This window comes from Fukomys damarensis, unplaced genomic scaffold (genome assembly GCF_012274545.1).
Source record: "Fukomys damarensis isolate Sample0158 unplaced genomic scaffold, DMR_v1.0_HiC HiC_scaffold_20, whole genome shotgun sequence".
In the NCBI taxonomy this organism is placed as follows: Eukaryota; Metazoa; Chordata; class Mammalia; order Rodentia; family Bathyergidae; genus Fukomys; species Fukomys damarensis.
The window spans coordinates 41,488,664-41,516,240 of record NW_022900932.1 but is presented as its reverse complement, the minus strand read 5'-3'; the positions used below and the strand labels follow the sequence as shown (position 1 = coordinate 41,516,240).

Sequence of the window (27,577 nt, the reverse complement as noted above, 5' to 3'; positions counted from 1 at the left end):
GTGGGCGTAGGTGTGGGCGTGGGGGTTCCCTCCCCACTTAACCCCATCTCACCGCTGAAAAAGCCCTTCTCCAGCAATGTGATCGCACCTCCCAAGTTCCCCCGTGCGGCGCCACTCACGTCCAAATCCTGGATGGAGGATAACGCTTTCCGAACAGATAATGGTAACAATCTGTTGCCATTTCAGGTAATACTCGGTGCACCTGCACACTTCTTACCCCAATCCTGCTTCGTTTGTCCCTTCTTCCCGCATCCCACCTGTTTTTCTTTTTAAAAGGGCAGCAGTATCCAGCTGCCCCCAAAGCCTCCAGTTCACTGGGGCTGTTCCTCTCTAGGGGGACGAGTGGCTGATGGAGAAATTGTACTTGTGCGCCCTGTCATAGTAGAAAAGGGCCCTTTTCTTTTAGTTTATTTTTTCTTCACTGTGCTTGTGCTTCTCATTTTGACCTTCCTTGACAAATAAAGCTGCAAGTGTATGGCGAGGTGCTGGCATAGTCTCAGGATGAGTAGGCTGAGATTCCTATCATTTTAAGTAGCTACACATTTTAGGTTATGCAATCCTAGGTTTAGGGTGCTCCCTAAAAGCTGTCCACACCCAAGCCCTGGCCTTACTCTTAGAGGGTTAACAGCCCTTTCATGGTGCTATTTCAAATAGTTGAATACGGTCGATTAAACTAATGTGAACACATGTGTTTATGTCTCACTTAGGTGTTGGAATCATTAATAACAGTCAGCATATTGCCCTACTGGGAAAATTATGGGTTCCAGTAAATACCCAGAACTGTAAGGGACGGAGGTGGAAGAGTGGAAATTCTATATCTAGGGGCAACCATTTCCATGTTACCTACAAGGATTTAGATTTTTTTTTTTTCCAGAGGAAAGAGACAATAGGACACGACCTTCAGAGCCATATTGCAATGGAGTCTATTTGCTAGCTAGCACTGAAATATTTAAAGCTGCAGTGTCCTTCACCAGTTGGCTTATTTAAGAAGACAATGCATATCAATTACACCATTTGAAACTGGGCAAAGTGAAAGTCTTGCAACTTTAATGAAAAATGAGTCTTGTGTCTTGGTATTAAGTGCCAGTGAAAAATCCAGGAAATGCCCCAGACAAAAAGATTGAATGGAGAGTGTCCTTATTTCTGTTCTTGCTTTCCGTTCCTGAACACAGCCACAGCAGTTGGCAGTGTCCCGGACACCTTGGATCAAAGGAGAGATGAGTGTGTGTATTTGCTGGGGGCTTTTGCTCTCACTTAGCCTTCACTTACTTACAAATTGTTTTTTTTTGTAAGCATCTAGCCTCTGGTAGAGGGAGAGACAAGGGGAGCCAGGAGGGGATCAGACTGACCCCGAATTGTGTGGCCAAGGCAATGAAATAAAAATCTTTGGAGCAGAGCTGAAAGATGATGGAACTTACCATTTAACAGAGATAAAGTGTCAAGTACAGTTGGAGTCTTCATTTGGTTGCTCTTTACATTTCGTGTTTGGGGTAGCCCCCCCCATGAAGAATTATTGAGAACACCACTCTAGGCTTCAGCAGAGACTTTTGTCCTTGAAAATTCAAGGAAGTCTATAAAACCTCTAAATTGTGTATAGGAAATTTATTTATTTTTTTAAAGACAAGGTTTTGATACTTAGCTCAGTCAGTCTGGCCTCGGACTTGCAATCCTCCTGCTTCAGCCCCCTGTTTCCCCCCAGACTGAGTCTCACTGTGTCATTCAGACTGGCCTTGAATTAACTATGTTGGTCAGGCTGGCCTTGAATTTGTGATCCTCCAGCCTCAGCCTCCTGAGTGCTGGGATCATAGGTGTGTACCACCATGCCAGGCCCAGTTTTAACCTGAGTACTGGTGACTCTAGACATGTGCCACCACGCCATGTAGCTATTTTTAAAATAGCTAGTAGTTTTTTAAAAGAGAAGATTTTATACCAAATTTCACAAGGATCCTTCCAGAATAGAAGATTTTAATATTCATTGAGGTGTATTTCTGTTACTCTAAAGTTGGTTTATTTTAGTAAAACAAAGACACACTGCAAGATGGAATTAGTTTGGTTATCTAATTTCTGGAATTTGTTGGCTTTTCTTTTCTCTCTGTCTCTAGTTTTTGTTTTTAAGTTTTTTGAGTTTTTTGAGACAGTCTCAAAAGTTGGCCTAAAACTCACTTTGTTGCCTAGGTTGACTTCACTTTTAAGGATCTTCCTGCCTCAGCCTCTGAAGTGCTGGGATTACAGGTGTGTGATACTATGCACTGATCTGGAATTTGTCCTTTCTTTTAGAGTGAGTAGGTTTGGGGACACTGTTTTTGGTAAGAGAGAATGTTTTATTCTGAGGCTTCCTGCCCAAATCCAGCCTTTACCTATAACCTGAATTCTTAGGGGAGTTTATTTGGTAGCTGAGGGAATAGGGAGATCTAATTGTCTTTTTCTGGGAGATGAATCTGAATACAACCAGTTTGTTTTTGTTGTTGTTGTTTTTAATCTTACTATGTATGTTTCTCAGGCTAGTCTTGAACCCCAATGTTTAAATAGTTGTATCTCAACCTCCCGAGTAGCTGGGACTACAGGTGAGTGCCCTGTACCTGGCTATTGAATAAATCCAATTTTAATTAATTTCTCCTGAAAAGGGGATTAGAAAGAAATTAAATCCACAAAGTTTTACCAAGCCTGACATTGATTGCCAGTTGTTTCTCAGCAAACCATTTGCCAGTGATTCTAGTAAGAGCCAAAAATGCACTGGGTTGTGCTTTTGTCTTTTCATTGTGGTAGTGCTATTGAGTAAGCAAAAGAGGTGAAAAGACTTGGAGGAAGGATTTGACTAAAAATTGAGCATTGTTTATTTGGCCTCAGGAAGAAGTACATGTAATGTATGTCATTTTTGTTTCTTCACTTGATCTTAGCCAAAAGGTCGAGAAGTGATCATTTTTGTTTCTTAAAGTGAAGAAGCTTTTGGGTTTTGAAGCAATATTAGAACCTGAAGACCCAGGCTACAGGGAAGCTGAGAAAGGAGGATAACTTGAGCACAGGAGTTTGGGACAAACCAGGACAACATAGCCAGACCTCATCTCTTAAAGAAAAAATAAAACTGTATGTGGTGGTTCATATTTGTAATCACAGTATTCTGGGAAGCTGAGGCAGGAGGATTGTAAGTTCTAGTCCAGCCTGGGCAACTGAGCGATTGTTGCCTCAAAATAAAAAAATAAAAAGAATAGGGATGTAGCTTAGAGCAAAGGCCTTGGGTTTAATCCCTACTACCTAGGGCTAGGGGTATAGTGCAGTGGTAGAACGCATGCTTAGCATGGAGAAGGCTTTAGGTTCAGCAGCCAGCATGTGTGCATGTACAGACACATACATAATCATTTTTCTAAAAAAGGGAGAGAATATCTTACTTCCGATGCCTCTTTAAAAAATTATTAGGCAAATGATGTCTTTTTTTAGTTGAGTTTGTTATATAGAATGCCAATCATATTTTAACAGACTGAGAGGGGCTTTCAACAATGATCCTAGTACCTGATGATACTCTAATATTATTAGATATTTTTTTTAAAATCCATGTTCTTCATTCTCTTTTGCCATTTCCTACCAACAGTAGATTTGGACCTTTATTTATGTGGTTTATATTATAGAAGCAATGACTATGTTTTAGTGTGGCTTTTCAAGCTGCTCAGGCTTTCTTATTGTAATAAAAGTGATTGGGTTCCCTGTGTCAGGGCGGCTGCTTGCTCGCTCAGGGATTCCTTCTATCTAAAGCTGCTTCATTTCTAAAAATAGTGAAACTGAGGTCCCAAGAGAAGTTAAGTCCTCAAACTCTGGCTAATTTTGTCATTATACATCATTAACCTCCCTTTGTGCTAGTATTGTTGTTACAATTCATTTTAAGTCAGATTCTCTTTGGACTCCATGTGAAGGACTCCAAGTGATGGGATTGTTTAAAAATGTTCTCTACTAGGCTTCTTGTGCTATACCTTTCACAAACACAAGGAGTATGAGACGCTCCACCGGAGGAATTATACATATGCATCATTCTGTATTTACATGCGACAAAGAAGCCTAGGGATGTAAAAGGACCACAACAGAATTGTTAGTATTTTTTGTTTTGAGACAGGGTCTCATTATATAGTCCAGGCTTGCTTTGAACTTTCTGTGTAGCCTAGTCTGGCCTCAAACTTCTGATCCTCCTGCCTCAGTCTCATGAGTGCTAGGATTACAGGTGTGAGCTAGCATACCTGGCCAGAGACATTTATTGTATGTGGTAAATTTGGGTTTAAAAAGCATTGTCCAAAGAAGGGACTTTCAAGAGTACCTATTTCAGGCTCTGCTCATTTTGCAGAATAAGAAATCAGAGTGCCAATATATGTGAAGTGACTTGTCCAAGTTCAAGTAGGTAGTTTCTGTCAGATGTAGGATTTTGTGGCAGTATGGCTGGATTCAAATCTCAGCTCTGCCAGTCATTGGCTTTGCTGTAATTTTGAGCAAATTATACAAGCATGCTATGCTGACTTTCAGTTTCTTCATTATAGAAAATTTTGTATTTCTTGTCTATGTCTAGTAAAATGTTATATAGTGTTAATTTTGCTGTTGTATTATTATTAGCAGAGGAAGAAATCCCTTACATCCATTTATGGGAATATATATAATATTTTAAAACAAATATGACCATTTATATAAGTGTTTAGGGAACATCAGTATTTTTCAACTAGCATGTGCCCTCCTAACCACTAATACTAGGGATTGAGCCCAGAGCCTTGAACATGCTAGGCAAATGCTCTGCCACTGTTAGATTGCCAGGCTCCCCTCCTGGCTTTTTGAGACAAGGTGTCTCTAAATTGCCCAGACTACCCTTGAACTTGCATTTCTCCTTCTTCAACCTACTAGGATTACAAGTACGAGTCACCACACCCACCATAGGTTTGTTTTTTAATTGAACCTAATAACAGGACCTAATAACAGGACCTTGATGTGGATCTTAAAATGGAGAGTCTCCTCTCGTTGATCTCCCCCTCCCCACCCCTAGGTACCGGGGATAGAACTCCGGATCTTCCACCTGCCAGGCAGGCACCCCGCCACTGAGCTGCATGCCTGGCCCACTAGTTCATTTCTTAACTACTGTGTTACTCTAATACAAAATCCCTTAAGGTCTACTCAGTCCCACAAGCAGAATAGGCTTCAGAACCTATTATTACGTGATCAATGTAAATGCTAACAAAGCAACATTATCTATATTGTATTTAAAAGAGGGATTGGTTGCTGGGTTTAGGGGCCGAAGCAGGAAGATTACCAGATGAAGGCAGCCTGAATTACAGAGACCCCCCCAAAAAAAACAAAAAACAAAAAACAAAAAACCCACCAAGACAAACAAACTGGTTTTGCAGATTAATGAGCATCATGTACTTTGGTCATTTTCATGTACATCCACCCAGTCACCCCTTGCTCTGTCCCCTGACCAAGTTTCACATTGCTCAGGTGATTTTTATGATATTAGATCTGCAGATATCAAAAGATTATGCATAATTTACTGCAATATGAATTTTTTTATTAAGCTCTGTAGATTTTACTGAGAAAAAATTTAGACAGGGATGCATGCAGTAGTGGCTGACAGATAAAGTTTGGAAGTTAGTCGTTGAAGCTTTAGCTCTGACACTGGTAATCAGGGACAAATCATTTATTTAGACTCTCCACATTTGCAAAAATTTAGAGAAAAAGAGAAAAGAGCAAGCATGAGTGAGTTTACCTTTCGGTTTGCTTTCTGAGAAAATGTGACAAAGTGTTACAAAAATTAGATACTACTATAGAAATATTGTTGGCTGTTGACCTAATAATTGAAATCGCAATCAAAGTTAGAATTTAATAGGAAAAGTATTATTAATATTCAGTAGCGCTGATGGTGTCTGGAAGTGGAGAGTGACTGAAGGGATGTGTCCAGCAGAGGTGGAAGAGCCCTGAAAGATACTTTATGTGTACAGGGTGATTGAAAAATACAGAGAATGTTTAAATAATAAATTTATTACAAGCAAGGCGTGGTGCCACTCACCTGTAATCCCAGCACTTGGGAGGCTGAGACAAGAGAATCACCATTTTTGAAGGTGCTCTTTTGAAAGAGGATATTTTTTTTCTTTTTATTGAGTTTATTGGTACAATCTAGGTACACAATATAGTTACATTCATCATAGTGTACAGGGTTTGAAAAATACAGAGAATGTTTAAATAATAAATTTATTACAAGCAAGGCGTGGTGCCACTCACCTGTAATCCCAGCACTTGGGAGGCTGAGACAAGAGAATCACCATTTTTGAAGGTGCTCTTTTGAAAGAGCATATTTTTTTTTCTTTTTATTGAGGTTATTGGTACAATCTAGGTATACAATACAGTTACATTCATCATTGGGATTCTGTACCTTTACATAATAGGTCTTGATTCTCATTTTTCCCTTTGTCCCTGCCCTCCCTCCACCCCCTCCTCCCCTCCCCATTTACAAACACTTTATTTCCATTTTTTCAGTTTCTCATATTTTTTTCCTCTCCCTTATTACCTTTCCCCCACCCTTCCCACTTTCCCTACACCTTTAGCCCTTTACTTCCTATTTCACATTATTAATTATCTCATTAGGATCCTGTGTACTATTATAGTTTTTCACACCAAAGAAACTATTCGGTATTTCAGTTAAAGAAATCTCTGTATGAACATTAAAAATAGGGAATCCTAAAATAAAACTAAAAAGGAAAGTAAAAGAGAAAAGGCAATGATGTAACATTAAAATAATCCTTAATTCTGGAGATGAAAATGGTCCCTGAACATATTTAAATTGCTTCTCGCTCTTATAGTCTTATCTTATTTTTTTTTTCATTATTTAGAGAATACTTTATTAGTTTCTGTAATCAAACCCACGTAGATATGACCTTACATATTTAGTACGATGTGTTACCCCTGTACACATGGAAAAAAAATAAAAATAAAAATAAATTAACATTTCTAGACCAATATGGTTGTCCATTTCTGTACAATGCCAAGTCAACACAGTAAATTGGGATGACTTTTTCCAAAGTTGGCAGCACCGTTAAAGTTTCCCAAAATTCAATTTATATGTATATATATATATATAAAGACTAATAATAGTATGTTATGCATCGATAGCAGCAACAGCTTTTCCAGGTTCTGCAGTCATCTGAACAAAATTATAGACATTCAGCACATTCCATTAAAAACAAAAAAAAACAAAAAAAAACAAAGAAAAGAATAATATCCAGACAACAGCAAAGTTCTGTTGCTGTTGTGGTACCTGGCACCATTTTTTCTATTAGCCTCTTAATCATCATCTGGAAAGAGAACATTCTAGAGTAATATCATTAAATGTAGCTCTGATAAAGCACGGTCCCTACTATGTATCATAAAGCAGGTACTAGATATTTTACATTCATAGAGGTATGATACAGTACTGTCCTACATCAATAATACTAGATTCAGTTTTGGTTTGAAATTTACTTTGTCTGCAAATAAGATTGCTACCCCTGTTTTTTTCTGGGCTCCTGTCACATGGAGAATTGTTTTCTATCTTTTCACTTTCAGTCTCTGGGCTTCTTTTTGCACTAGGTGTGTTTCTTGTATACAACATATTGTTGGATTTTGCTTCTTATTCCATTTTGCCAGTCTATTTCTCTTGATTGGTGAGTTGAGGCCATTGACATTGCTGGTTATAACTGATATGTACTGACTTATTATTGACATGTTATTGGCCTTTTGTTGACTCTTTACTTTTTCACCTTCTCCTTTTAATTTCTTGCCTTGTCTATTTGATTTGCTCTGTTGGGCCTCATGGTGTTGTTGCCTTCATTGTCTTTTTCTAGGATCTTGTTTAGAATGCCTGGTAGTGCTGGTTTGGTATTCATGTAGTTTCTCAGGTGTTCTTTGTCGTGGAAGTGTCTTATTTCCCCCTCCATTTTGAAAGAGAGTTTTGCTGGATACATCAGTCTAGGTTGGAGGTTGTTCTCTTTTAGTACTTGAAATATCTCATTCCAGGCTCTCCTTTCCCCAAGGGTTTGTGTTGAAAAGTCTGCTGTGAGAGAATCACCATTTTTGAGGCCAGCCTCGCCTACATAGTGAGTCAAGGCTAGCCTGGACTATAAAGTGAGGCCCTGTCTCAAAATACAAGAAATAAACAAATACATATATAAATAATAAAAGACACACTGCCACTAATTTTTCTCAAAATAATTCCCTTCACTTTGAGTACAGTTACCACATCATTCTTGCCACTTTCTGAAACACTTCTGGAAGTCCTATTTTGTGTCTTTTATGAGATGGGATTAAAGAAAACAGTGAATCCTGCCGCTGGCCGTCATCCAGTGGGAAGCACTGGATACCATGTGTCCTCATCCACCTTATTCACCAGATCTGGCACTATGTGACTTTGGCTCTTCCTCAAAGTCAGATGACTGTGAAGGTAAATGTTTTGAATCTATTAAGGAGGCCAAGGCATCCATATCAACACAATTAAAGACACTCATGATAGAGAACTTCCAGAACTGCTTCAGAAAGTGGTAAGTATGCTGGGATAAGTGTGTTCAAAGCAAGGGAGAGTATTTTGAGGCTGATTAATGGCAGTGTGTCTTTTAAGATAATAATTTTCTTGTTTAAATATAAGTAGCACCTCATAGTATGATGACTGCCTGTTTTAGAAAGCCAGTCATGGTGCTGTGAAGCCATATGTCACAAAAATGGTATCAATTTGTGACTAGTTACTTTATGTGTGACTCACCAATGCAAGAGTAAGAGTTTTCTTTGCTCTGAACTTTTTTTTTTTTTTTTTTTTTTTTTTTTTTTGAGACAAGGTTTTGTTATCTAATTCAGGCTGGTTTTGAACTCTCAGCCATCTTCCTGCCTCTGCCTCCTGTGTGCTGGGATTATAAGTGTGCATTACCATGCTGTACTGCTATGAATACTTTATTTGATGATGGCAGAAATGTTTAAATTCTTAATTTCCTGGCTGTTACAAAGAATGATTTTTGTAGTTCTAGAGATGCCAAGGGTCTAATTTGAAGCTCCTCACTACCACTTCCTACTAGGCAATGTCTGGCTCTCTGTAGGGGCCAAGGTAGTCATCAGAGATAGAATTCAGGATAGAGTCCCTAGGTTTGAACTTGAGAATTGAGGTAATGTAACCACAGATTAAAGGGGGTTTTGTGGGAAGGTTGTTGTGTTTGTAATGGTAGTGAGGCTCACAAGGAATTTTCTGCAGCTGGTCCTTAAAAGCTTGTCAGTAGTTTGTACAGGGTTCAGATGCACTGTTTCACTTGTTATTATTTGGTTCTGTTGCAGTTAGTTTTCATATACTTTTGCTCTTTACAAGTGCTGGGCATATAAACTTAATGTGAAACCATTCTAATATTTGCATTTTGACTTAATTAAAAACAGAAGAGTACTAGTGAAGTAAATCACTACAGTGGCTAAGCATCTTTGAATAAAGACTGTTTTTCTCTCCCCAAACTATTGTATAATTCTCAGAAATAATAAATATTATGATCCTTGTTGGCAGACTTCAGAGGGGAGAAACAGAAATGAACACCAAACAGCCTTTGTATCATGTGAAGCGATCATAGAATTATTGTAAACAAAGGGAAGGAAACATTGGTTACTAATTACATATGCATAAAACTATTGTTCAGTCAAATAGCTTCATTCTTCCAGCGTTCAAATTTATCTCAAGGCCAAGATCTAATACAGAAGAAAAAGGTAACTGCGTACCTTTAGTAACTCAGTGTGGCTTATGAAGTGATCGGTGCTACCAAGCAAACTAGTGCCTAGAAGTGTCTGGCACTTAGCACACCTTCATTAAATGAATGAACAAAACTTTGGACTAGGAATTGTGGCCCAGTGGTAGAGTAATTGCTTAGCATCCATTTGGTCCCCAAGAAAGAAAAGGAAAGAAGGAAGAAAGGAAGAAGAAAAGAGGACTGGAGATGTAGCTCAGCAGTGCACACCTGCCTGGCAGAAAGAGAGAGAAAAGGTAGAAAATTTACTTTTCTCTGCAAGTTGTCCTTGGAATAAGTACATAATTCATAAAGGATAGTTTTACAGTTTGTACACCATCTATGTTTTCAGACTCTATGAACAGCCCGTAGTTTCTCGGCTGAGACTGTGTCTATAGGTTTGTTATGGTAAGAAGGAAGCTGACTTCTGAGTTTTTTTGTTTTGTTTTGTTTTGGGGTTTTGTTTTATTCTGTTTTTTGGTGTTGGAAGTTGAACTCAGGACATTGGCACATGCCAGGTATTCATTCTACAACTGAGCTACACTTCTGGTCCCATAAACAAGGTTCTTGCTTTGACAAAAAAGGCTGTGACAATTAGTAGATGGAAACAGCTATGTGTTGAATTTATTTTTCTCTTCATTGTTGATCGATTGATTCTTTTGGAGTTAACTTGTCCTATCATGGTGACCTGATTGTTTCTGACTTTCCAAGTCTAGTCAGAACTGACTATGACCAAGGTCAGAATAACTGGCAATAATACTTAGAAATAGTATGGGGAAAATTGTTAATTGTGAAATACAAAGTAGGCCCATTCAATCAGTCCTTCCTTCCTTCCAGGCATTTGAAATTGGAAAGCAGAGTTGTAAAGGGCAAAAGGTTTTCTATCTTCCAAATATGTGGTGTGGGTTGAAGAGTGACTAGGGATGGGAATATTTCAGAAGAAACATCTTAGTGATCTGACAATCTACCCCTCTATTCGAACTCCAGGAGTCCTCGTTCTTAGGTTTCAGATAAGCAGCAATTGAAGGCGACAAGAAGTAAATGTGCCCAGAAGCACCTCTCTTTTACACTCTGGTGGAAAATTTCATTTTCTCTTTTGGCCAGAACAATATAACCTACATACACAAAGGTTTAAAAATAGTGAAGGAAAGTAAAGTTTAGAGTTTGGGAAAGCTGAGATAATTTTTGGATCACTATTATAAATCTATTTTTGTTTGCATTTGACTTTGTGGGTAGGCTATTCAACTCTGTCACATGGCTGCTAAAACACTTGTAACCAGTCAGATAAACAGCTAAGAGGGATAGCTTAGGTAGTGTTTTTGTTAGTGTTGCAGAATTTTTATTTTACTTTTAGAGCCCCCCCCCCGCATCTCGACACTGTCCTTGTTATGTCGTTCAGGTTGGCCTTGAGCTCACTGAGTAACCTAGGCTGGGTTTAAACTCAGTAATCCTCTTGCCTTCCTCCTACCTCAGTCTCCAGAGTGCAGGGATTACAGGCGTGGTGGTGGCAGGCCTGGCTGACATTAAGTTTCTTTGTTCCAAATCATAATCCATGCATTGTAGTTTTGGGGCACTGTATTGTCTTGATGTCTTCTCCAAATAGATAAAACTAACAGAGCCGACCAGAACACCTAGCACTGGCCTCATCCTTTTCATGTCACTTACCTGTATCTTAATTAATCACACATGTTCTTGTGAATCCGGGATTATTGGGGATTATTGGGGATTATTGAGGATTATTGTCTTAGTTGTGAGTCAGAATAATTACCAAACTAGTAAAATAACAGAACAAGAATAGAAACCTGGGTCTTTGTTTGTTTGTTTTAGTTTTTTGAGACAGGGACTTGCTTTGTAGTACAGTAGCCCTGGCTGGCCTCCAATTTGCAGTGATCCTCCTGCCTCGGCCTCCAGAGTGCTGGAATGACAAGTCTATCAGGTTCCTCCATTCTGCTATAACAGCTTGCCTCTGTTTCTGTCACATCATCTTTCACTGTGTATTTGATGTTGTAATCTTCCTCCAGATTGTCCCGTTGTCCTTGTCCCGTATTATCTTTATGGCTCTCATCATTCTTTGAAGCAAGCTGGTTTATTTGTCTCTCCTACTAGAATGTGGTTCCATAAGGCCAAGTACCCTTCTACTAAAGTGCCTCCACGGGCTATAACAGTACCTAGAATATTTTAGGTTTTCGGTAAATATTTGTTAAAAGTGTTCATATTGGGCCTGGCGCAAGGACCCAAGTTCAGTCTCCAGTACCAAAAAAAAAAAAAAAGTGTTGATGTCTCATATTTGTAGATGACTGATTATGCATTTACTGGGGGTAGTTAGCAATGTAAGAGCATTTATAAACAGTTGGTAGCCTCCTAGAGGTCAGCCAATAGGGATTAAAGCTGAAACATATCCTGTCCTCAAACAATCTCTTGATATGTGTTAAAATATAGAATAGTAAGGTCTAAATAGTGTGTAGTATGCCCAAGAAAGAGTGTATATTTCTCTTTTTTGTTTTTGTTTTTTTTTTTGGTTTTTTGAGACAGGGTCTCACTCTGTAGTTGAGACTGACCTGGAACTCACTGTGTAGCTCAGGCTGGTCTCAAACTCACAGCAATCCTCTTGCCTCAGCCTCAGCCTCCCAAGTGCTGGGATGATTACAGGAATGAGCTACCATGCCCCACTGAAAGAGTGTATATTTCAATCAGAAAAAAAAAAAGATTAAATTTTTGTGCCTGTGGTTGGGAAGCCTGTACGATGGTCTTTATAGATAAAAATATTTTCAGAGTGAGGTGTGATGGTGCATGCATGTAATGCCAGCACTTTGGGAGGCTGAGGCAGGAGGATCAAAAGTTTGAGCACAGCCTGGGCAATTTAGGAACTTAGCAAGACTCTGTCTCAAAATTTAAAAAAGGACTGGGGATGTAGCTCAGTGTGAAGGTCCTGGTTCAATTCCCATTACCAATAAAACAAAACAAGTCCAAAAAACAGTTTTTCTGATTTTGAAAGTAATACGTTTGCTATTTAAAATTTAATAGGGGAAACATATTGTTTATAATTCTGTTCCTTAGAGATAAGTACTCAATGTTTTGCTGTATTTTCTGCTAATTAGTGCTTTTTTTGTTGTTATTACAGGGGATTGAAATTAGGACCTTGCACTTGAGAGGCAGGCAAGCCACCACTGAGCTATATCCCTGGCCCCTAATTAGTGCTTTTTGTGTGTATGTATAATGCATTTTACACAGTGGAGATCATTTACTGTACATCATTCAATACCCATATTTTTTACCTTTTTTTTTGCCTTTATAAAGAAGGAAATCCTGTCATTTATTGTGAAAATAAAATGAAAATTACAATGAGAATAATATTTAAAGGACCTTTCAAAACGGGGAGCATCCAAGGGGTGGGGCTTATGGTTTCAGTTGTTACCTGGGAATGTGAGCTTTGGTTACCTTCTGAATGTAGGCAGCTAGATTTTATAACATTAAATTTAAAAACATTTTGATGATTTCATAATATCTCACCAAGGAATCCATTATAATTTTCCAAAATGATTCCATATTTGGAGAGTTTTGATTTTTCAGGGTTTTTTAAATTTTTCTTTTTTTAGTGCTAGGGATTGAACCCAGGCTTTGATCATACAAGGCTTCAGTTTTTAACTATCAAGCATAGCACTGTCTCTTTATTTAGAGCTGAATGGGCAGGGTTCCATGAGCATACCGGGGAATAGGGTAGGGATCCTAGTAAAGACTTCTCATTAAGCAGAAGGAACAGCAGGAGCACAAGAAAGGGATAATGTGGTGTGTGGAAAGAGCAGAAACTCCAGGATAGCGTGGAGACAAGTGAGAAGTAGGGAGGGGCTGGATCACCAAGGGCCTTGTAGCACTCTGTACTTTCAACTTTCCCAAATTAGAGACAGTGAAGGCTTTGTTTATTTTCTGTTTTTTGAGACAGGGTCTCACTATGCAGTTCAGGCTGGCCTGTAGCCCAGGCTCACCTAGAATTTATGGTGATCCTCCTGCCTCAGTCTCCTGAGTGCTGGGATTACAGGTGTGCGACCAGGCCCAGCTGAAGGATTTTTAGCGTAAGAACATAGCCAATGTGAGGCTTTTAAATTGATGAGTGACATCATCACATCTTTGTTTTGGAAGATTACTCAAGAGATATAGATTGTTAGGAACCAAAACTAGGAGGGAAATCACCACAGATGATTTGAAAGAAAAGAACAAACTCAGAAATAAAAGGCTGACTGGAAGGACCTGGTGATTACTTGGGCATAGGAAATAAAGAAGAGGCAGGCATCTGTAGTAATAGCTGGGTTTAGATAGCTGGGGAAATGATTTAGAGTTGAAAATGCTCCACAGTGACAGATGAAAATTTTCATCACTTGCCTTCTCTCTCCCTCCCCGCTCTTCTTCTCTGCCTCCCTTTCTCCCTCCCTGTCCTTTTGGTTTTTGAGTCAGGGTCTCCCTTTGTAGTTCAGGCTGGCTTGAACTCACAATGTGGCCCTGGTTTAAACTCTCAGCAGTCCTTCTGACTCAGCCTCCTGAGTGCTAGGATTACAGGCAAGTGCCAGCATGCCTGGCTTCTCTTTTCTCTTTTTCCTTTCCTCCTTCCTTTCCTTTTAATTTCACACTGTTGTTCATTAAGTTTCCTAAGTTGGCCCTAAACACTCTGTCCTCCTGCTTCAGCTTTCTGAGTAGCTGGGATTAGTAGTGTGGGCCACCACACCTGGCTGTGATTTGACATCTCTTATTCATCTATGATTTTCTGTGACTCTGAATGCGTGGGAAGGAAAGCCTTATTGGGATAGATTACTTCATGAACTACTTACTATAGAACATAATATCTGAGAGAAGAAATAACTACCAGTCTAAGTCAAGAGGTTTTTTTGATTCTAGACTGATTTTTCTTTATTATACCCTGAGAATCAAAGTATACATTACCTGATTAGTCCTCTTGTTTGTAGATTATAGCCTACCATTGCAAAGAACCATAAAGAATTGTTTACCAGCCAATCATATGGGAGGATCAAAGTCAACAGAAGAAATGAAAACCAGCACGCTTAAACAGAATGAACTCAGAGGCCCATGGCTGCTATTTGCTAATCTGAGCTATCATCGATAAAGTCTTAGCAAAATTGAAATCAGACCCTATGGGATTTAGTTTTGCCTTACAAGGCTCAGGTGTTTTGTTTTGTTTTATTTGAGACAGGGTCTCACTGTGTAGTTGAGACTGCCCTGGAACTCACTGTGTAGCCCAGGCTGGTCTCGAACTCAAGTGATCCTCCTGACTCAGCCTCCCACGTGCTGGGATGATTACAGGCGTGCACCACCACACCCTGCTGAGGCTCAGTTTTTTTTTTTTTTAAACAGGTATAGACATGATGAAATAGTTTGAAGCTTGGGATCTATACAGAACCTACGCTGAAGAGCTATGGTAGGGAAGTAGGGAAAAGTAATAGGAGCCACAGAACAGACCTACTTGTTATGTATTCATGGGATCTAACACTTATTAAAATTTCAAAGGGCTCCATAACTAAAATATGGTTAAGAATCTCAGATGTACAGTGAAAGCACTGCTGTGTGACTCTTAATAAAACTTGCAAATACTTTTGAAAATTTACACCAAAAAATTTCTTTATCCTTCTTCATAGCTTAGAGAATTTCTGCTTGACTTTTGAGAAATTTTTAAATAAGTGGGACCTGATTCCTCTTTCATCCAGCTTTTAACAAATGATTCAAATTACTTTTCATTAAATCAGTTTGGCATTAATTGGTTTATATATATATTGAGCTTAAATGACATAATTATATTACTGGCTTTAAAAACATTTGGGGACCAAACCCTTACCGTCTCCAGATAAGCTTACTAGCCATCTGGTAGGACAAAAATTTATGGACTGACTGGTCACAGGTGTTGAATGTGCTGTGGACTTTTTTGTTTGTTTGTTTGTTTGTTTGGCACAGGGTCTCACTATGTGGTTGAGACTGACCTGGAACTCACTATGTAGCCCAGGCTGGTCTTGAACTCGCAGTGATCCTCCTGCCTCAGCCTCCCAGAGTGCTGGGATTACAGGCATGCACCACCACGCCCAGCTCTGGACTTTTTCTAATAGCAAAGATGTAAGTCATAGGTTAATCTAGAAAGTCAGTTAAACAAGTATCTTAGTCCCTGTGAGCTGCTATATACCTCAGCCTGGTTAATTTGTAAGTAGTGGAACCCACTTCTTAGTTTTGGAGGCTGGAAAATCAAAGATCAAGGCATTGGCAGGTTTGGTACCTGGGGAAGGCTGGCCCTCTTTTGATTGGTGGTTCTTGCTGTGTTCTCACATGGAGGGAGGGATAAACACATTTCCTTCAGTCTCCTGTATGAGGGGACTAATCCCATTCATGAGGCAAGAAGCCTTGTGATTTATTCACTTCCCCAAAGGCTCCATCTCTAAATACTGTCACATTGTGTAAACATCAACATACAAAATTTGAGGGGACACCAACTTTCAGACGATAGCAGAAGAGCATTAACTCTAGTAAGTGCTTATATATTTGCATAAATAGGTACACTAGGAAGGTTTGATTCAAAAGAGGGATGTTATTTCATTTCCAAAATAGGAGGAATAACTTAGAAATGTGGACTTTTCAGATATTGCTTATATAAACATGGCTTCTCTTCAGAGAAACATTTCTATACTCCACATTTACTTATTTGGAGCCGCTAGGACCTTAGAAGGTCCATTCCTACTATTGTAATCCAATGAAGAGTAGAAAGTAGTGCTGGGGGAGAAGGTAGGAGCTGGGGGATGATGGGGTGGAGCGACAGTTCTGGGTGCCCCAAATTCCGGGTCCCAGTGATAAATGCGACTTGTAGATGTACATCAGACCCCAAGGTTTTCACATAGAAACAGTGTTTTGTTTTGAGATAGGATCTTGCTGTGTAAGTCAGGCTGGCCTTAAACTTGCTATGTAGCCCAGGCTGGCCTGGAACTAGTAGTGATCCTCCTGCCCCAGCCTCTCAAGTGCTGGGATTAGAGGCATATGCCACCATACCTGGCTAGAAGCAATGTTGATTAAATCATGTAGGATTTTTTTGTTAGCCTTGTAACTAGTTAACTACTATTTGTAGTTTAGTGTGAAAACTTAACCATCATCTGTTACTTTATTTCTGCTAGTAAAAAGCTAACTTAATCAAAGAACATTTTTTAGCTGAGGACCTCTAATCCCAGTACTCTGGGAGGCTGTATCAGGAGGACTGAAAGTTCCATCCCAGCACAGAAAAAAGGCACTTTGGAATGCGATTTGTGAAGGTGTATGATAAACATCACGGCCTGGAAAGAACAATGGACCAGACTTTTGCCAGTAGTTGTTTGTTTTGATGGCACCGAGGATAGAACCCAGGGTGTTCACACTGAGGTTCATGCACATCCTTTTTTATTTTGAGACAGAATTTCACTAAATTGCTGAGTTTAGCCTCAAACTTGTGATCCTCCTGCCTCGGCCGCTCTGAATAGCTTGTATTACAGGTGTGTGCTACATATCCAGCTTGGTATTTGCCAGTTCTGAACTGTTTTTCAGCATTGGGTTCGTACATTAAAACAAATTCTTGTTTTATTTGTTTTGAGAGGAGGAGGTTATTATTTTTTCATTTTTATTTTTGTAAGCAGTTGGGTTTTATACTGAGCATGACAGCACATACCTGCAATCCCAGCACTCTGGAGGCTGAGGCAGGAGGTTTACCAATTTAAAGCCAGCTAGGCAAACATAATGAGACCTTGTCTGAAAAGAGAGAGGAGATTGATTTTTATCGTACTTGGACCTCGGATCTTCAACATTCCAAAGACATGAACACATTGGAAGATATTAACTACTTTTTTTTTTTTTTTTACTATTTTCTACCTATTTGCCAGTCCAGATTATTTTGTTTTACCTATTAACTCTACTGGGAACCAGAATATGAAATGTTATTTCAAAGTAGCTATTTCTTTAAGAGAGGTGAGTCATGTAGGTATAACATAAAATTTTCATTAAAAAATATAATGGGATATTTAATGTTTAACTGAGATTCTGTTAAATGTGAAACATACAAAAAGACATACAAGAAGGTATAGGTTACGGTCAGAAATTCAAGGCTGTGGTTAAAAGAAAAACCAGAGATCCCTCTCTATCTTTTGAGATGAAGTCTTTCTGTGTTGCGGTGGCTGGTTTAACACTCAGTGGGCTCAGGCAAACCTTCTCCAGCAGCATCCTGAGTGGCTAGGACTCCAGGTGTACACTTCTGTGCCTGGCTAGAAAAATCTCTTGATAGTATATTCCTCCACACTGTGGGGCGTAAAGGAGGGTAAAGCAGACAAAGGAGATGAGGTGACATACTTCTGTTAAAGAAACATAAATAATACAGAATGTCTTCAATGCTAAGATGTCAAAGGACATTGAAAGACAGTGAAGATTTCAGGACAAAGCTAGGTGAAAGGATGCTTCAGCTTTTGTTAAAATAATTAAATATTCAAAAAGGCAGCCATTTTGTATTGTCCAGGAAGTTAAGCAATTGCTCATTTTCTTTTCTTTTTTTTCTTTTTTTTGAAAGTAAGCCACAGGCAAGTAAATTGACATGGAGGACTTGTATTGAGAAATTTCTTCTAGGGAGTGTCATAAGCCAATTCAAAACTCAGTCTTTTAATCTCCTGTGGGATGATCATAATATTCATGATGCCCCCAAGACATTTGATGTTTTCTCCAAATCATCAAAGAAAGAAAGACTGTGAGTGTGCTCAGCATAATTTGCCTTGCATATATTATTAATGGTTTAGTCTATTAACTTCTCACAGATCCACTGTGCCTGCCTTGCAAGTGCAAGGTCCGGAGTTCCATCCCCAGTACAGGGGTGGGGGTGGGAGAACAAACTTCTCACAAAAATCATTGTAAAAAAACCTGTGTAGAACATGTATGTACACAAATTCATTGTACTATGGAGACCATATTTTATAGAAGTCATTTATTTATACTGTGCAAAATTATCATAAACTCATATATTGTTTCATTTTATTATAAATCTAGAGATTCACATGTGTGTTACGGCAATGCTATTAACTGGAATTTGAATTCAGTAAATATTTAAAAGGTATATACTGTACCCTGTTTTTGGACTTGTACAAGATTTGTAGATGACACATCCACTGAATCCTATCTTTAGGAGCTAACAAGCATGAAACGAAACATCTTAAAAGCAAGTATCAAATTGTGTGTTAGCTGCCACAAACAGTCAAGGAAGGAGGGAAAGGTAGAGATAGAATATTAATGAATTTTGTGGCTACATTTTGTAAGACAGGTAAACTTTGACTAAATGAAATTGGACCCAAAACGAGGACAGAAACGTGAGCAGTAAGTGGAATTACTGAGTAAATCCCTCAGATGAGAGCGGGGGGCCTTTTAGATTTTCCAAATGAAGGATGAATTGATTGCTTGTTAGGATTAAAAAAAAAATAAGTCTTTTGTTTGTTTGTTTTTATATAGGTCAGGGTGGCCTTGAATTTGTGGCCATTCTTTTGCCTTCACCTCCCAAGTGCTGGGGTTACAGGGTGTGCTGTCACATCCAGTAAAAGAAAGACGTCTTTATGAGATTCCATTTTAATTAATCGATTAATTAATAATTAATTGAGACAGTGTCTCACTACATATTTCAGGCTGGTCTTGAATTCAATATGTAGCCCAGGCTGGTCTGGATCTAACTGATCCTCCTGCTTCAGCCTCCCAAGTGTTGGGATTACAGGTGTACGCCACCACACCCAGTTTCCGTTACATTTTAGAGAGCATTTAGGATATCTTGGTATATGTTACATCACTAGAGGCATTGATTTGAATTAGGTGAGAAATATGAGATAAAAATAAAAGGTGAATATAAAATGGAGTTCAGAATTAGATTAATACTGATATTTGTCATGATGGTGACAGTGTTTTGTTTTTGTTTCGTTTTGTTTTGAGACAGGGTCTCACTATGTCATCCAGGCTGGCCTTGATCTTTCTATGTAGCCCAGTCTAGCTTTGAACTCTTGGATCCTCCTACCTCAGCCTTAGGAAAGCTGGGATCCCAGGCATGCGCCACCATGCCTAGTGCTGACAGAATTTTAAATGTCGGTTTTAGGAATGTAGAGAACCCTGGTGGATTCAGGGTTGTTGCACAATAAAAACACATGTTTAAAAAGGCTGGCTTGGTGGATTAGAGAAGTTTCTGTCTGCCACAGTGCAGCCCAAGGGTAGGGAGGCTGTAGTAGGGCTATGATAATTATCTTGGTCATTGCACAAATCAAAGGAAACTTTTTTACAAAGGGAAATATTGTTAGGACTGCTGACTGATAGTGTATAGTATGAAGTTCTGTGTCCTTAAAACAGAATCTGTTAGCTGCCCTTCCAACCCCTTTCTTTTTCCTTTCCTGTATGGTTCTGCCTAGCTGGAACTTGGTGATATCGCGTTCCTCATATTCCTCAAGCAGGTCTACTGAAAACATTGAGGGATAAGAGGAGAGGATGATCTTTTTCCTTTATCTCTGGTACTTTCCAGTAAACCAGCTACTTTCTTCTCTTGGATTTTATCATTTGAATCCCCAGATGGCAAAGCTACTGTTGCCTATTTGCATCCTCAAACTACTATGAAGATTCTTCCTTCCCCTGTGTCCTCCTCCTTCCTCTCTTCTCTCCCATTTCTCCTTCTTCCTCCTCTCCTTCTTTTTCCTGTACTGGGAATTGAACCCAGAGCTTCTCACATTGCCAGGCAAGCACTCTACCATTGAATTATATCCATATCTCTTTTTACTTTCTTTTGTTACCCAGGCTGGACTTGAAGTAGCAATCGTCCTGCCTCAGGCTCCTTAGCAGCTGGTATTATAGATGTGTATTACCACAGGCAGCTAAAAAAGATTTAAAAGTAGTTCTTTAAAAGTACTATTGAAATTTTGTACATACATCCAATTTTTTAAAGGGACTACAAGTTATTCTGTAATCTCAGAATGTATTTTAATATATTCCCTTTTATCTATTTATTTTTTTGGTCTCCAGTAACTTTCCCATCTATTATTTGAGAATAATCCTTGCCAACTTTTCAAATACATTCTGTTCTACTTCGCTGAATGAAATTTAGTTGGCACTTGCCTGCTTGATAATTCTATAATCTACTGCCTATAAATGATGCATGACTTCTGCCTGGGTCTATTATTACTTCTTCATAAAACAGAATTGAAGTTCATTCTGAACTTTCATAGCTTGGTGTATGATTGCCTATATGTATTGCATTATATCTACGAAGAGTCATTATTATTGTTATCTACATTTTTTCTTATGAGGAAACTTGATTCACAGGAGGGTCAAGTAACTTGTTCACGTCTGTTGAAAATTGAGCGCTTATAATGTGCTGTGACATAGTTTTTACTCTTATATAATTGCAGAACAGCAGAGCATTAGTTCATTGGTTATCCCAGTGAAAAGACTTAACTATCTGGTATAGACAGTTTTATAAATTGCAAGTTCTTTCTTTTCATTTCCTCTTGGCTTCTGTCTCCTTTTTCTTTCCTTAAATCTTATGAGTTCTTATTTTGAAATGTTATACATACACGATAGCCTTATTGAAGGCTGATAATCATAATACTGTCTTTTGGCTTGTTCTTTTTCTCTGCTTTCAGAAAGGTTTAATATATTCTAGTGAAAGTTGGGGCCAGCAACACACACACACACACACACACACACACACACACACACACACACACACACACACACACACACACACACACACACACACACACACACACACACACACACACACACTTATTCTTAAAAGAGTCTTTATGTTCATATGTATGTAATTCTTTACATTGATAACTCTCTTTTAGACAGTAAATGCTTCTACAGCATTTGGAGAATATAATTCATTTTCATAAATTGAATCAGTTAGTTTATAACCTTCAGCCAGCTATACATTTCTTTACCTTTCTAAAACAAAATACTTCTTCAACCTTTTTGCTAAGTGAATTTTTCTCCTAAAAAGGGGCTGACACACAAATTGAAATAAAACATCAGTTTATTGTGGGGGGGGGTGGCTATGTAGTCAGGCTGGCCTTGAACTCATGTTTCCCAGGCTGGTCTCCACCTTGTGGCAGTCCTCCTGCCTCACTTTCCTGAGTGCTAGGGTTACAGGTGTGCACACCACCACACCCAGCTACACCAGATATTTTTGCGGAGGGAGTCTTTTAATAGGTCTGGGAAAGAAATTTAAAATTATAGACTGAATAAATGCTTTGGAATTTGTTTTTACTTTCCCTTATTTCTGTGGAATTCAGCTTAATGAGGAAGAAACAGGAGTTGTATTTCTCTTTAATATAGACACCTCCCCCACCAGAACGAGTGGACACAAAATGGTTAGACAATAATAGAATTGGGAATTGTTAACTAGGAATGCTTCTCATCCTAAAGGTAGAAGAGTTGTAAGCTTTGAATTCCCTGGGTTTGAACCCTGGCTCAGGATATCCTGTGCCTTAGTTTTCTCATTTGTATAATGGGCATAATAGTATTTACTTCTATAAGGTTTTGTGAGGAAGACATGAGATGGAACATAAAAAGTAGCCAGACGTGGTGGCACACACCTGTAATTCCAGCTCTCTCCTGCTGCAGGAGGATTGCAAATTTGCCCAGCCTGGGCAACCTAACCATTTAAGGAGAACTATTTCAAAATAAAAAATATAAAGGGCTGGGAATGTAGCTCAATACAAATACCCCGGGTAAATTCCCACACCCAACCCCTAACCTCAAATACTTAAAACAGTACTACTGAGCACATAGCCAATATGGATCAGCTCTACTATTGTTTAAATCCACGAGTTTGGCACACGCCTATAATCTCAGCACTCAGTAGACTGAGTCAGGAGGAGCACGATGAGTTCAAGGACAGCCTGAACTTCACGGTGAGGCCCTGTCTCAGAAAACCAACCCCCCACATCCAAAAGCTTTTGACTTTTTTTTTTTTTTTTTTTTTTTTGATATCGGGGATCAAGCTTGGGTCCTTGTGCTTGTGAGGCAGGTGATGGAACCACTGAAGTAAATCCCAGGCCCCCCAAGAGCTTTTGATAGCCTATTTGTAAGAAGAGGAGAAAGGTTCTGAGATATTGAGGTGGGATAAGAGTTAGAACATGCTATATGTAATGCTCAAGAGAACATCTTAATAAGGTTCAGTGAGCAAGGGTGCATGTGAAAATGCTTTATGAGGTGCAGAGTACTCTATAAGTGAAATGTAATAGGAAGAAATTGTATTATTTGTAGCTTGAATAGACTGGAGACTGCATATCTAGCTCAACAGATAATGGTAATATTTCTCTTAATTGCCAAAATTGAATCTCAGGAAAATGATTTAAGGCCACCCCCACAAAAATAAAGTTTGTGAAATAAGTTCAAACACTTGTGGAAAAACGTTACTCTGAAATTATGTTTGAAATATTACTCGGAAATGGAAATTCACATACAATTTCAGAGAATGGGTTTCCTCAATGTTAGTAGTTTTGAAGCATCTGGTAAGTACATATATACATAGAAACAACTTGCTATTTACAAACAAATTATACTTATTTTCAATTTATATCCTTTATATCTTTTGGAGAATTTCTTTGTTCTTTCTCTTTTTCTTGAGGAAATTGGGCAATTCCTCCAGCTCTGCTTTCCTGGAAACCTTTTTGGTTTCTCCTTGTTTGTGCTCTTATGATTTCCAGCACATAGCTGTGTCATTGCATACACCTCATTACATAATAATTATCTGTTAACTAAATGAATGGCTTCTTATAGTCAGATACTATGCCTCATTTATCTTTTTATCTTCAATGCTTGACATATTAAAGGTTCCCAATAAATACATGTGGAATAAATGAAGAAAGAATAAACCACACTTGGCAAAATTTGTTAGCACTAACATTTGAAAGTAATAAAGAAATGTATTCTTCTAAAAAGTATTCTGTGATATGGACATTTTGGAAATTCTGATCAAACCTCCCTCAATTTTACTGCATTTTACTTTATAATCTCTAAAATATCTTAAAATATCATTACTAGAATGACACGGCCTTAAAGTAAACTTTGTAACCTTCCAAAAAGCAAAGATTTTAATAAATTTAGATGCTTTGCATTTAAATGCTTTAAAATGTTCATGTCTTAAGTATGGTAACATTTTAGTGGAAGAATAGGCTAGAGACTTATAAATGTTGGGGTTTTTTTCTCTTAAGAATGCTTACATGACAGTTTATGAATGGGTTATGAATGAACCCTTTTTCAAGGATATCTGATTTGTATAAGGACTGAATTTAATATTTAACTTCTCTATAAAAGAAGGATTGTTATGTGTACCTCATAGGACGATTAAATGAGAATATTCAGGTAAAGTACTCAATACAGGGTCTAGAACATACTAATCATCGATCATGCAGTAGCCGTACAAAACAATATACACATCCATTTCCCATTCCCAGGGGCATTTTTAAAAATAAACCAGTTTGCAGGAGCCTGTAATCCCATCACTCAGGAGGCAGAGGCAGGAAGATTGCCTTGAGTTTAAGGCCAGCCTGAGCTACATAGTGAGTTCAAGTCCAGCCTGAACTATATAATGAGACCCTGTCTCAAATAATAATAAAAAAAAGGCTTTTTTATAGGTCAGTGATGAGTTCTACATGAAAGCAGCTAGGGAGTAAGCCTCTTCAAATTAAAAAATAATAAAGCTTTACAATCTTACTAATTCCAAAAAGAAAAAATAATCCTTACTGAGTTTTGGCTTTTTAACATACTATTTGAGGCTGAGGACTTAACTCAGTGGTAAAATGCTTGTTTGGCATGTGCAAGGCCTTGTGTTCAAACCCCAGCATTGTTTACCCCCTCCCGAAACAAGCAACCTTCCCCCAAAATAAAAACAACCTCTCATTTCCCTGTGGTTACTTTTTTTTTTTCTTTCTTTCTTTCTTTATTTTTTTATTTTTTATTTTTTTAGATAGGGTCTCACTATGTAGCTCAGGCTGGCCTTAGACTAATTAGCCCAGGCTGACCTCAAACTCAAGGCCATCTTCCTTCCTCAGCCTTCAGTGCTGGGATTACAGGTATGTGCCACCATACCATGCCTGGATATCCTGTGGGTATTTAATCCATTTTCACGTATTTGTTTGTTTATTTGCAGTACTGGGGACTGGTGCTCTACCACTGAGTTACATTCCTACCCCTTTAAATTTTTAAAAAATTTGAGACAGAGTATTGCTAAATTGCTCAAGTAGGACTCCAGTTAGCAACTCTCCTGCCTCAGCCTCCCTCAGTGCTGGGATTACAGACTTATGTCCCCACACCCAGCAATAATACATTTTTATTATTTGTTACATTTTAGTTTGAATAGTGTTTTATTGTTAGCATTATTTATTACTGTTGTTGTTGTTATTGGTCTTTTGAAACAGGTCTCGCTATATAGCTCAGGCTATCATTGAACTCACTCTGTCGCCCAGGCTGGTGTCTAACTCATGGTCCTGCTCCTGCCTTGGCTCCCAAGAGCTGGGATTACTGGCGTGTATTACCACAGTTGGCTTTGAGTTTGACTTTATCTGGAATCAGAACTGTAGAAAAACTTGAGATGTAGGATTTTTGTTTGTTTGTCCTTCTGCCAGTAAAGAGGGATTATGAAACTGAGTAGATAATGTGCTTCTCTCAATTTGGAGTTGGTATTTCTTTGGTATTTACTGGGTTTCTTGCTTTAAAAAATATACACAGGTACAGTGGTTACTCCTGTGATGGTGGCCAGGGAGTGGCTGTGCTCTCGATTGTTTTCTGAAGTAGGGAGGAACACTAGAAAGCTGGTAGTCCAAATCAGCACAGTTGCTGCTATGTTGCTTTTATTGCGGTTGGGCTGTTTGCATAAAAAACAGCTGCTCAGTTTTTAAATTTAGGGGTCAGGAGGATAACAGGGGGCCACAGCACAAGCGTTCACGTCGCAGCCCCTGTCGGATTCTGAGGAATCTGCGAATTCTGCACGTCTCAACAACTGAAGGAACTGCGGCGGGGTAGACTCACGGTTTTCGTTTATGTCTCAGTGATGTTTGCAGGTAGATTCGAGAGCATATTAAAGTGTTCTCTGGTGAACAATGGGATGAGCTGAATCACTGAAGCACATAGTACATTACTATTTGGGATAAAAATATTATCAGAAGCAATGAGAGACATAGAAGATACTGTTTGTAGATAATACAGTTTTGTTTGTGCTTTTTGTGGTATTGGTGATTAAAATCAGGGCCTCATTCATGCTAGGCAAGCACTCTACCACTGAGTTACATTCCTAGCCCTTTTTGTTTTCATTTTGAGACAGCGTTCCCTAGATTGATCAGTTAAGTCTTAAACTCATGACCCTCCTGTCTCAGCCTCCAGTGTAGCTGGAATTACAGGCTTGAGTCACTATGCCCAGTGTGATAATATGGTTAGTGCTGCTGGAAGAGCACTAAAGACGTTCTTAGAAATATATACATTATAAGGTTGTTGGCCTTAGCTGTTGACTGGAAATATGGTTGCTTTCTGAGTTTTGCTACTGTGTACTTGAGATTTAATTACTTGGACCTTTCATCAGCTCCTGAAATGTACAGGGTAGAGGCGAGGTCTTGACTTTGCCTTTCTTACATCATAGCTCAGAAAAGTCTTAGGTCCTATACCTAAAGTAGATGACTTACAAGTATGTAATAATTTCCTTTTTAAAACCTTAGCCTTTGAAAAATAATAGCTTTGTTAAGTTACAATTCACATACCATGAAGTTTACAATTTCAAAGTAAGAAATGTCGTGGAGTTTAGTATATTTGCAGAGCTGTGCCTCACCCAGGCAGGTGGCACACATGAGTAATCTCACCTTCTAGGGAGATTGTGGCAGGAGCATTTTAAGTTCAAGCCTAGCCTGGGCAACGTGGGGAGAAAGTGTCTGATAAGGAGGGGCAGCTGAGGATATAGTTCAGCAATAGAGTACCCCTAGTTTAATCCCTGATACCAAAAAGAAAAAAAGAAGTACCTCAATCATTATTCAGTTTTACAACATTTTATCATAACAGAAATAATACCATAACCCTAGCAGTCAGTCCCCATTTTGCCCCTGATTACTCTGGTCATAGAGCCAATGACCAGTTCACTTTCTATCCTTATGGACAATTTGCCTATTTAGACATTTCATATGAATGGAATCAGGCAATATGTGGTCCTTAGTGACTGGTTTCCATCACATATCACAATATTTTCAAGATTTTGTGTTATAACTTGAATGAACTGCATTTTTTTTTATTACTGAATAATATACCCCATTATGTTAATGTGCCACATTTTATCTGTTCACTGGTTGATGGGCTCTTGAGTATTTTTGAGTTTAGGGAAATTATAAGTAAAGTTGTTTCATAAAGTAGTTATGAACATGTAAGTTTTTGTTTGGATGTGTTTTTATTTGGGTAAATATTAAGAGTAGGCTGCAAGGTTGTATGGTTAAGTGTGTGTTTAACTTTTTAGGAACTGCCAGCTGTTTCTCCAAAGTGGCTGTGCCATTTTGCATTCCCACCAGTAATTTGTGATATTTCTGGTTGTTTCACCTCCTGGTTAGCATTTGGAAATGACAGCTTTTGGATGTACAATGGTGATTTTTTTAAAACCATTGTAATTAATGTGTAACTCTTTGTTAGTTTTAAATGAAAATTTTGCAGGATCAACTAATCAGAATGACAGTTTCAACATGCATGAAGCAAGTATTTAGTGAATAACTTATATGCCAGGCCCTCTGCTAGGTCACAGGAATATAGAGAAATATATTTCTTTCCTTTTTTTTTTTTTTTTTTTTTTT

General features: G+C 38.5%; 1 protein-coding gene across 1 annotated transcript in view; it reads left to right on the top strand.

Moving 5' to 3' along the window:
- Cpeb3 (cytoplasmic polyadenylation element binding protein 3) overlaps window positions 1-27,577 on the top strand; it is a 189,218-nt gene that overhangs the window by 30,559 nt on the left and 131,082 nt on the right. Inside the window, exon 7 of the mRNA XM_010632135.3 lies at window positions 7-186. Within this exon, the coding sequence (XP_010630437.1) occupies window positions 7-186 (180 nt within the window). The remainder of the gene's footprint in view (window positions 1-6; window positions 187-27,577) is intronic.